Source organism: Anomalospiza imberbis, chromosome 6 (assembly GCF_031753505.1).
Source record: "Anomalospiza imberbis isolate Cuckoo-Finch-1a 21T00152 chromosome 6, ASM3175350v1, whole genome shotgun sequence".
NCBI classification, from domain to species: domain Eukaryota; kingdom Metazoa; phylum Chordata; class Aves; order Passeriformes; family Viduidae; genus Anomalospiza; species Anomalospiza imberbis.
This window is the reverse complement of record NC_089686.1, coordinates 35,726,344-35,737,932: the sequence shown is the minus strand read 5'-3', so window position 1 is coordinate 35,737,932 and position 11,589 is coordinate 35,726,344. Positions and strand designations below refer to the sequence as shown.

The 11,589-nt window shown below is 39.4% G+C and overlaps 1 protein-coding gene across 15 annotated transcripts in view; it reads left to right on the top strand.

The window, feature by feature from the left end:
- The window catches only part of DPF3 (double PHD fingers 3), a 185,762-nt gene that overhangs the window by 2,659 nt on the left and 171,514 nt on the right, over positions 1-11,589 (top strand). For 12 of the 15 annotated variants that reach the window (XR_011000045.1, XR_011000047.1, XR_011000046.1 and 9 more), the window contains exon 2: positions 6,218-6,304. Coding sequence is in view for 12 of the 15 variants with exons in the window: in XM_068193359.1 (XP_068049460.1) it covers positions 6,218-6,304 (87 nt within the window). In the remaining 3 variants the exon portion in view is untranslated. Of the gene's footprint in view, positions 1-762; positions 887-3,373; positions 3,556-3,600; positions 4,012-6,217; positions 6,305-11,589 lie in introns of those variants that run through there. The other 3 variants (XM_068193367.1, XM_068193369.1, XM_068193368.1) reach the window with 3 other exon arrangements.

Genomic DNA, 11,589 nt, shown 5'->3' with positions numbered 1-11,589 from the left:
CGCCGGGCCCGCGCCAGCCCCGCGCCAGCCCCACCGCGTCCGCGCTGCTGCCAGCGCCCCGCCCACGCCACCAAGGGCGACGACTCTCATTGGCGCTCAGCCGCGCCCGCCACTTGACGGACAGCTCTCCCGTCCAACCGCAGGAGGTCTGGCCGGCGCGTGCGCCGCGCGGGGGCGGGGCCGGGGCCGGGGCAGGGGCCGGTCTGAGGGCGGGCGGATGGAGCGGGGTGCGGCGCTGAGGGCACGAAGGGTGTGGGCTGGAAGGGGCCCCTTAGCACGGCAGGGGACGAGCGCGGGGCGGATGGGGTCACTTAGAACGCTAGGGAACGAACGCGGGGTGGATGGGGTCACTTAGAACGCTAGGGAACGAACGCGGGGTGGATGGGGTCACTTAGAACGCTAGGGAACGAACGCGGGGCAGAGGCAGCCTGGGGTGCAGGGAGGTGGCGTTTGAGGGGACACCGAGAGGGTATCTCATCTTCCTTCTCTCTTGTCGCTGGCTCCCTCAAAGCCGTCATTAGGCACTGGGTAGGTGGAAGCTGTTATAACCGCTCTGAATTTATCAAAATTCAGGAAAGATAATGTCTTTAAAGTGTCTCTCCCGGCTGAGAGAGAGAGAGTCATGGTGCTTATTTTTTTTCTTATTTTGAGCCTTCTGCCGGTGGGCAGTATTGAGGCACAAGGTGGGCGGGGGAGCTCGGGCTGCAGCCATGGGTCACAGCTCCTCGGCTGCTCCGAGCGGCAGAAGCGTGGGGTGCAGCTCCCATCTCCTTGCAGTCAGAGTAATAAACCCCTTCTCTTCTCAGTCGTTTATTCGAGTGTCCTTAAGCAGTTTTGGTACAATGACATTCCCCTTCCCGCTTGTTTAGCATCTAGGACTTTAAAGAAAGTTATAACCAGGGTTGTAAAAAAGTTTGTTAATTTAATGAATGATTAAGGTTAAAACAAAAGCTGTAGTTAAAATAATTGTGGAAAAATAATGGTTTAGGCTTTTTGCTTTCAAAAAGATGAGAGTTTTTTTTTTTTTTTTTTTTTTTTTTTTTTTTTTTTTTTTTTTTTTTTTGCTTTAATAACTTAAATACGAAATGCCAGTACTGGGAAAATAGGCAATGGGTTTTTGCTGCTTTCAACGTTTAGACTTTGCACAAGTTTGCTGTCTTAATTGGCCAGAGAGTAATTTTTGGGAGATAGTATTTTTTGTTTCTCACTCGCATGATCTGTGTTTTGAGTTCAAAATGTATAGAGTTAAAATAGTCATGGAAAGTATTCACTTAAGGATACCAACAGCTGAAGAAATCACCTGTGGCTTGCATATACAGTTTGTGAGCTCTATTTCTCTGTCTTTATAAGGTAGTGGTTTTGTGGTAGTGATCTTTAGCTTTCACAAGATAATTTTGAATTTTAATACAGTAGCAGAAGAAAAGTGCATACAAAAAATGAACTGTTGCTAAAACTGTCACTGGTGTTGATTGGATACAAAGTGATGGTTTATATGGTGTTGGTACTTGATGTAAATTTGATGCTGGTACACCTATGCACAGGGTTCTAGGGAGTGTTTTTTTCCTGGTATTTCCTGGCTTGTGGGTAAAAGTCCAGAATGTCTAATGTTTTGCAAGTACTGTTATACTCTGCTTTGTTCAGTAGTTTTGTTTCATCTGTTTAATTTCTGGTGCCCAGTGAGCAATATTCAAGGTTCTGTGACCAATATATGCTGCTTATAAGCTGAGGGATTCCTGTGACTGAAATAGTTACCATTGAGGAAGAATTCTATTAAATTATTTGTTTTCTTTTTTGTATTGCAGGTACTTACTATGAAAGTTAATAAAGAATAGACTGGAAGATATTTCAGAGATCGCTGGTTTTCCATGAATGCATTGAAATAAAATATATAAATATATAAATAAAATGTACACATTCACCCTTACATTGTTCCTTAGTAATAGTTTGTCTAATCTCTTCCTAAAGCCTTTTATTTTGGTTTATACTGATTATTTTACTTTAGTGTTTATTATTATATCTCACTGAAATGTTTCCTGATATATTACCTTATTGCTTATTGCTGCAGTTTAAAAACATTACTGCTATTCCTTTTTCCTTCTGTATATATAGAAAACAGTTTGTTACCTTGCTCTCTGCAGCTGTATTCCATATTTGAAATGTGAAAAAGATGTCCCTTTTGAATAATTTTCTGTAGATTGAAGACTGCCTCAGGAATACCATTCCACTAGGATATTATAGATGACAGCTTTTAGCTTTGATGATTCTTGCTTCCTCTTTTGGACCCCTTTCATGGAGAACAGATCTTTCCTCGAAGTGCATTCCTGAAAACTGGATATACCACTACTCAGCTGAGGCCTTCCTAGTGCAGAGTTTGTTTTGCAGGCCATACTCAGGTTGGAGTTGTAGCATGTCCTACAGCTGTGCAGCAGTGCCAGCTTCCGTGAAGCTTATGGCCAGAAGTGTGAGCAGTTTGAGAGCTGCTCTGTGACCAGTTTCCATTCTGGGTTTGTGGAATTGCTGTGCTTGTGCTGGTAAGGATTTCATGCTGCTCATCTCAGGCTGGTTCATGAACTGGCCCAGACCATCCTGCCCTGAGGAATGCACTCTGCCACTGTGTCCACCTTGGCTGTTTTTCTAATTCCTTGACCTGTGGGACTGGGTTTATACCACTGTAGTTGATTAAATACATATGTTCAGATTATGCTTATTTAGTTGATTGAAATGTATTTGTAAATTATGTTCAAGCATTCGGTAAAGATCAAATTTTATCAGTAACATTAGACTTTAAGATCTGAATGTAGGTTTAGTATTACTACAGTTTAATGAGTTGCCTTTCAGATGAACTGCAGGGTCTGAGCCTGTGTTCATTCTCAGCAGTTGCATCTCAAAATTAAAATTAGTTTGACTAAGCTCTTCTTTTGCTGAGGCTTAAGCTGTGTATTTTGTCTCATGCTTTCTGGTGGGTAAACCTGTGTTCTACCTGTTAAAGCTCAGCTTATGTAAGACAACTCATTAAACTTTGGTTACCTGGGCCCATGGATTACCCAGGATTTATACAGGGTAATCAAAAGTAGGATTTTTTCTAATAGTAAAATTTGTGTTTGTTCTAATACTGCTGAATTCAAAGCAATTTAAGAGTCTTTGTGCTTACTCTGCATTATGAGCTGTAGCAGTTCTGCAATAATAGTGTCAAAGCTTCTGTGAAAGTTGCTGTTTGCCATTTTATCTTAGTTGTCAGAATGCCACAGGCTCTGCTGTTAATGCAGTAAATAACTTTTGGATTCTCTGGCATTAGGTCATAAAATCAATTTGATTGGAAAAGACCTTTAAGATGGTCGAGTCCAGCTACTAACCGAACACTGCCAAGTCTGCCACTACACCACATCCCCAAGTGCCATATCTACACATATTTTAAATATCTCCAGGAATGATGACTCCACTGCTTTTGCAGCTTGTCCTAATGCTTGACAACCCTTTTGTTGTTTGGTGTTTATTAGGAAAAATTTCTTCCATCTAAACAAAGGAGCAAACTGCTGTAGGATTTAAGGAATTAAGGTGATGAATTGTCGCAATTCGGTTTCTATAAAGATCAATAACTTCCTGCGTTTATTCTGTATATGTGTGTGTTTCACTTTTTTGCTCTGTCTAGTTTAAATCTCGAGCTCCCAAAGCGGTCCTGATGGTCTTGGAGGTGCAGCTGCCCTTGAGAGTCTGCTGGATGTTTTAAGGACGGGAGTGAATCGGAGCTGACCCAGAAGAGGGCAGCAGCGCACTTGCACAAAACCACTGTGTCTTGGCTCTGTGGGATCTACTGTACCAAGTATCGAATCCCTATAAAAATCGATTTTAGAAGCAGAAATGCACCAATGAATCCCTTTGTAAAAGTGTATTTATTTGTATTTATAGCTCTAAAGTCCAGGGACACTGGTGTTGCATATTTTAGCCAGACTTTCCCTCCAAGTAAGAAGGTGAAGCTTCTTTCTCCTGGTATCAGCTTTGTCTACCCTGCAGGTCAGAGGTCATTACAAAAATGCCCATGAGATATGTATCAGCACTTAGTATATACATATATGTATGTCTTTTAGTTATAAAATATATATAATTTTTATAATATATAAAATATTTAAGTGATAAACATTCAAATTTTGCTCTGACATTACACCTGAAGTCTCTTCCAGTCAAGTATCTTTGGAAGTAAGACATATGCTGGTCAAACCTTGCCTTCTTTTAAATGTTTTTCTTAATAGAAATGCTTAGACATAATTTACTGGATAGTCTGATGAGTAATGAATTAATCTTTTTCCTGTGTATCCAAAATAATAATTTGTATGTAGAACTTACCAGAAGTAAGTTGCATTTAAAAATTATTTATGCCACTGGTGGAGGGACTTTATGATTTCTGATTATAATCAGACGATGGACTGCAGAACATGCAGGCATGAGTGGGTGCCAACAATGTACATGGTTCTGTGTATTGGTAGAAATGGAGCTGTGGTGTTACGGTCTCTTCAGATGGGCTGGCACATTCCAAGAGATGGTCTCTGGTAAAGCCCCTCTGAGACCTTCTGTTTGCCATGGTCTGCCCTCTTTTCTTTCAAAATAGCATGTTGTCTTTTGAATGGCAGTGCTGGATACATGGGTAATCATTTTTAAAATTTTTGATGTTTTAGCTAAATATCTTAAATATTATTTTATGTGCAGCATGAGCCATTACTTAACACTCTGAAATGTCTTTTGTGGGTTTTTGACTTCTGTCATTATTACTTGTGACCACAGTATAAGGAATGTTAAATGTGTAACAATACTCACCTGTCTTGATGGTGGTGTGGGCTTATGACAGTTGTGTGCGTATACACATAGATAACATATCTCTGTCTACAAAACCAGAACTTCATTACCACATGTTTCAGTGTATGGGTTGGGAGAATGCTAATTTGAAGGCATGAGATTGAAAGTGATGTTGACCACAGAGATGTCTGTGTTCTGCCATGTTTCCTATGATGCTATAGATCTGACATGTCAGTTCAAAACAAAAACTAGCTTCTTTGTTAATTTTTTTTTTTGTAAAATTCATGTCTGCAGATGGCAAAGTGATCTGTCAAGCAGGTAGGAATGCTAACAAGGCTTACACTGCCAGGATGCTGAATTACAAGGAACTTACATTCCTTGCAGAGCCATTGTAGAGTAGAATATTCTGATGGTGAGGAAACCTCTGTTGAATAATGCTGTCTTGCCCCTTTTTAGGGGGAAAACTCAAGATCTGCTTTGGAAGGTCAAGTTCCTGGTGTAAATAGTGCTGTCATTAGAGTAGTGGCAGCTGGCAGCTTTTTCATTTTTCCTCCAAACTCATTTGTTTGGCTTATGGGCTTCTAATACACAAAGTGCTTCCAGTTACAAGATTGGTTTCTAGTTTTGTATTTAAAACTTGCCTGGAAAAGAACTAGTCAGCATCTCCAGGGAAGTATTCTCTTTTGGGGTCAAAATCTTGTGTGCTGCTTCATAGTCTCCCTTGCCTGCTTTGGGTATTAAGGTTGTACTTTTATACAGAGAGAGGTGAACTGTTTTGCTTTTACACATCAATAGCAGATGCCAGGGCTCTGACAGCTGATTTCCCTGTGGAAGAAAAATTTGTGACACAGACCATAGGAATCATCTTTCTCGGCAGACTTCTATATTAAATACATGAGGCTTTGAACAGATGTATAGACCAATGATATTGCAGGAAATGACCCTTCTCCAGAAATTTCAATCTGGAAGTCAGTGTTTTGCTTTCAGAAAACAACATTATCTTAGAAGTTCCTACCAACTAAAGACACAGTGTTAGAGGGCTACTAACACCTCATTTCTCAAAGTCTATGTTCTGCTCATGTACAGAGGAAAGCATGTAATTGGAGAGACTTGTGTGCAAGGAGGCATTATAATCATATGGGGGTGGTTCTCAGAAATGGACAGTAATGAACACCGTTTTGGAGTGTGGGCTTCCTGAACTGTCTTGAGTGCATTGTACTGTAGATATTCCCTTTGTAAAGGTAGTGTTTGAATGATGCAGGAATGACTTGCTTAGTCTCCTTCCCCCACACATAATTTTTGAAGATGTGTGTTGGAATTTCTTGTTTCAAGTGTTCTTTGGGGTGGGTTTTTTTTTTTTTAAGAAAAGAGAATGAAAGTTTTATGCAGTAAGAATTCGTCTCTCATTCTCTTCTGAATCCTCTCTCAGGGAGAACATGGCAGGAGGAGGAAGAAGCTCAGCTCAGTGGATGCAGACTGGTGTGGGAGGCTTCCTGTTACTGGTGTGTAAAGTGGGGTGAGCAAGTTTCTTTTGAGGACTTTCAGGAGCATATTCTGAAGGGATAAGGGTGGGAGGAGGGAAGGTTACCATGGGAAAGCAGTCTCCATACATCTGTATTCTGTAGAGTTTATGTGTGGGTTCTTTGATTGTTTGGTGACTGGGGAAGGGCTTGAAGGAAAGTTGAAGATAATCTGCAGATACCTGTTCTCATAATGATAATGTATATTGTCTACTCATGTCTTGGTTACTATTTATATGCCTGTATTACTATAATATCATACAATAATATATATTACATAGTAATATTTAAGGTAGTACCATACAGTAATTTATATTACTATTTATATGTTCTGGATGCTTCCAGATGTATCACTGTGGCTCAGTCTTAAGTTTTGTTCTTAGAGTGCTGTGCCTTTGGTCAGTCTAGTTGCATGTGTACCCTGATATTTATGATGGATGGTGACATTGCCTTCCAGTCCACTGGAATGTCCATTTCACTGTTGGTGCCATAGATGCTCTGCTTCATGGAGCCCTTCTAAGACCTGGTTTTCAAGCTGCTGCTCTTCTGGGCACTGAATAGAAGCCATGAATAGTGAGCTGTGGTTGCATGTGACTACCAGTATAGATACCAGCCTGTAGATTTCAAAGCAAGTGCCTAGTGCGGAAGTTTGCCCATAGCAGTAGCACTGCAGGAACTCCCATTAGTGCAGACTAATACAATTACCTTTCTGCACAGTTTATGATCTGTCATTTTTGTGTACCTGTGGAAAATGATGAAATAAAAACATATTAGACAAGACACACAACACTAAATGAAAACAATAGACTATTTCTGGGAAGAAATATTGAATAAATGACTAAATTAAAACAACACTGCAGATAGGGTAGTCATAACACTGCTTTGTAATGATCTTTGAAAATCTGAAGACAACTGAAACTGCTATGTGCTTTGTAGAACTGAAGCAATAATTATTTCACATATAAGATGTAATATATCAGTTCACAGTTCCAAAACAAAATCAAGACCAACTAACAAAACTTTAGCTCTGAGCTTGATTGGATGGAAATTGAATGAGGAGGTAGGATATAGAAGATAGTTTATGGGTTTGGTTGAGCTATTATTTCCTTGAGAAAGCACTTTCTAACTGGGAGAAGGAAAGCTCGGAAGGTCCCAAGGAAAAAGAATAGGTAAATAACTGGCTGTAGGATCATATAAATTCTGTACTATAACCTTGTGGGAAATCAGGAAGGATGACAAAACTCTGTATGAAATGGTTAAGAGCTTCCAGAGCCCTAATGAGACTACCAGGCCACAGGTTTTGATCTGTGTTAATTACCCAACAAGATTTAATTGTGTGTGGTATGTATTCTTTGGTTTGTTGTGTGTTTTTTTTTTTCCCTCTATCTGGATAAAAACTCGGTGTAAGTTGACTAATAGTGTTTTCTTATTTTCTTTATAGAAAATGGCTGCTTTCCTAAGGCTAAGTGTGATTACATTAGCTGGTAGAGCATCCTCACTTTGAGTACTTAAACATATTTTATCTTTGTTCAGAATGATGTTTCAGAACAGCTGAAAAGAGCACTTCTGAAACAAATTGTTTCAGAAGTGTGGAAGAAAAGGAAAATACAGATTATCACTGAGTTGTATGAAAGCTCAAAATCTAGGGGAACTTCTAAGAAGTAACATAAAAGGTGAACCTTGTACATTGATAAATCAGTGAAATAAAATTGCTCCCCTGTGTTCTGGATAAAATTGGAAGAGCAGATTAATGCCTTTGTACAGTGTTGCTGGTTCTGCATGTATACTGTGTCCAGTAGAGAAGTACTTCTAACTTGAGGAGAGTATCCACTAAAAATTTATTTTGGAAGAAATGCAGGTATTTAGTAACCTTTCTTATTGACAGTTGCATACATTCAAGCAGTCATCAGCCCTGTGAAATGAGGGAGGATCATTTCAGAAGAAATTTTAAAGACTATTTTGACATGTTTCTCTCTCTCAAAAAAAAAAAAAAAAGAAAAAAAAGGAGATTTAAGAAATAAGTGAAAATAGTTGGATGGTCACTTGTATTTTGGAATTCTTTGACCTACATAGCATAATTTTGTTGGATTGAATTCTATGGGGCAGATTCACGAAAGCAATTATTCTAGTAGTAAAGGTTGAATATACTTTATATGGGAATAGACCATAACAGGTGGATTAAAAAAGCTTATATTGGACAAATAGCTGGACAGTTGTTCTTACTTTCGGTTGTACAAACTGACGGTACAGAAATTATTCTATGTCTTTTGAGCATTCTGGTTATCCTTCTTTGTGCCTTTTCTATCTCTAACAAACTGTACAAAGTATTGAGAAATTAAGCACATTATAGATTCCTGTGCTGTGGCACAATGCCCAGAGTGTGTCGTCTTTGACTTGTGGTTCAATAGTGAGCTGCTCTCAAATAATTCCTGGTTATATCCCAAGATCTTGTACTTGACTGGCAATAAGTAATTCAGAGGCTGAAGGTGTACATGCAGTGTTAGGACTTTTTAAAGTATGTCAATTTGTCACCATTTTATCTGCCATTTAACATCTTATGAGTCAGTTTTTCATTTCCCTCTGCCTCTACCCCTCATCTTCTGAAAATCTGCAAAACAAAAAAAAAAAAAAAAAAAAAGGGAAAGATGAGAAAGATGACTCCTTCTGAGTTCAGTTATGTGGGAAGAATAAAGTTCAGTTCCAAAGCTTCTCTGCAGGTTAATTGAAAATAATCACTGAAACCCTCTGCCACCTTACAATGCCCTTTCAGTAGGTGGACTGAGGGGAGCTTGATTTAGGGGGGAGCTTAAAGAAAAATCCATTACTCCTAGGTTCCCAATTCTCGTGCTGATGAAATAACTTGGAATACACTAGAAATGTAATGTGACTGAAAGGAAATGGTTACAGGCTTTCTGAATTATTGTAAAATAGTTTGATGAAAAGAAAAATCTCGCTGGAAAGGGGTTACTAAGTGGCCCTGATTTCTTTCTGCCTGTTGCTGGTAGTGGCAAACAGTGCTGCAGGGACTGGAAAAGATGTTATTAAAATTTTTGTATGCAGCACATATGCAAAGAATGTGGCTGTCCCTAAAGAGGATAAGAGCTTGGTAGTTGCAGTTAAAAATAATTTATTCAGGCTTAGCTAATGCTGCAGAATCTGGTGGTCTCTTGTGCTGCTGGCCTGTAGTAAGCTGCAGTGTGCAAGGTGTGGCATAGAAGAAATGCACAGCTTTCTGATTGCTCCCTGAATGTGTGCCATGAATACATTCTATTAAGTGGAGCTACAGTAGATACAATCTAAGGATAGAAGCAATTGGAATACAGATATTCTTTTATCTAAGCTGTACTAGTCTTAACATGTTAAATTCATCCTACCCATTAGGAAGAATGAACTCATAAAAGTTCCAGTTTAAAGTCACCTCTGCAGTATTTCTTAAAACATTATTAACAAGCTGTGCTGGCTTCTGAAACCAGCTGGTTTTGCTTCTGTTTTCTGAGTTCAGAGATATGCCTGGTATTTATGTTGTGTTTGTGTGACAATTTTAGGATGACAGCACCAGTGGAAGGGTAGGTCAGAGTAAACCTCTGGCTGCATAAGTGGCACTTCTACACCTGCATGGAACAGTGTCTGAGACAGTAAATCCTGTTGGATGGCCCAGCCACTGTTCTCTCGTGCAGCTTTGCATCTCTGAAGGATACAGGAAGTGGGACACTTCCTTGTGGAGTTTGTTGGGGTAACTTGGCCCAGCTTTCTCCTCTGGCCAGCCAAACAAGCTGCAGACAGCCCCAGTTTTGCTGTGTCTCACGGTGTAGATAGCAAGTAGGCAAGACTGGCCGTGGAGGAGGAAGACACACCCTGATAGATCTGATGCAAAGCCAATTTCATTCTCTAGAATTATTTTTATGAAATGTGGATTAGGTGCTAAATCCTGGAGTAGCATTTAGAGGTTTCTTATCTAAGAACACCAAGTCTCCTGAGTGGCACAAAACACACCACTGCAGTTCATTTTGCTAAGCCAAAGCAAACCTACTGACTTAAAGTGTCAAAATAATATGCATGTTTTTGGTAATTTACAAGTATTCTGGGTCAGACTTGTGATGTGACTACCTAAACTAATCTGAGAGGTGAATCAGGCACTGTCTTATTTTTGGGTGTAGTAACTTGACCTTTAATACTCCTGATGTTAATGGGCAAATTACAAGTCTTCATTTATGTGACTTTTTCACTGCATTTTGTTTCAACCTGCTATACCACCTGCTTTCCTGTAGGAGACTTTTTGCATGCACATCCCTTTTCCTGAACACAGCGATAGTGGCCTGGGTTGGTTACTGTCACTGGGTTCTTCTCAGCCTGGATGGTAGGTAGATGTCATCCTACTCTGTCACCAGCCACTGTCTGGCTGAGGTGGGAAGGGCTGGGAGGGTTGAGTGAAAAAAAGGATTTGTTCTGTATTAGTGTGACAGCAGAAGTATCCTGCCCAGTTTCCAAAATGCTAGAGAGTAGTACCACGTGACTTAATGCCAAGGCCAGTGACAAATTGTTTCACCACAGCATCCTTTCCATAGTGCTGTCCTTCAAGCTGTATCCACTTCAGCTGAAGCTGGGCTAAGTGGGAGGCAGCTGAAGCTTTTTTCCCCTGCAGACAATTTTTTGGTGTAAATGTTTTGTTTATCTTTATTCTTGGAGAAAGTTTAGGTGGTTTTTTTTGTAGTCTGGAGGAAAAAAGAAAAAAAAAAGCATGAGGTGTTGATGTGTTATTTTTTCTGGTTTAAGGAAATAATCTTTCCATAATAAGCTTCTAATGACTTTGATGACTGAAAACAGTGCTATAATATATGAATTTAAAATTTCTTAAAATAAGAAATATCTGATCTTGAAATCATAACTTTGGTTTTGTAAAGGGTTTCCACTGTATGATATTATTGGTTTTGGATTTTTTAGAATATTAGAAACTGAATGATGCACTTGTATTTGTGAAAAGTTAATTTAAATATTGTAACTGGCTTCCTTGTGATTTAAGACTTAAATACATGTCTTGTAGGCTTCTTTGGCTCTATAGGCTCTAACTAAAGTGACATGTTATTTGGGACATGCACTATAAATTCTGGGTGACCCCAAATACAGGTTGTTAGTCTTTAAAGATCATCGTATGGTGAAAATATACTAAACTTTATTTATGCCTTCTATGTTTTTCATCCTTCTCTTACCTGATTGTTCCTGACTAAAAATTTTGGCATGAGATCACTACCTTATGTGTAGGTGTTCCTCTGATCCTTTTGTT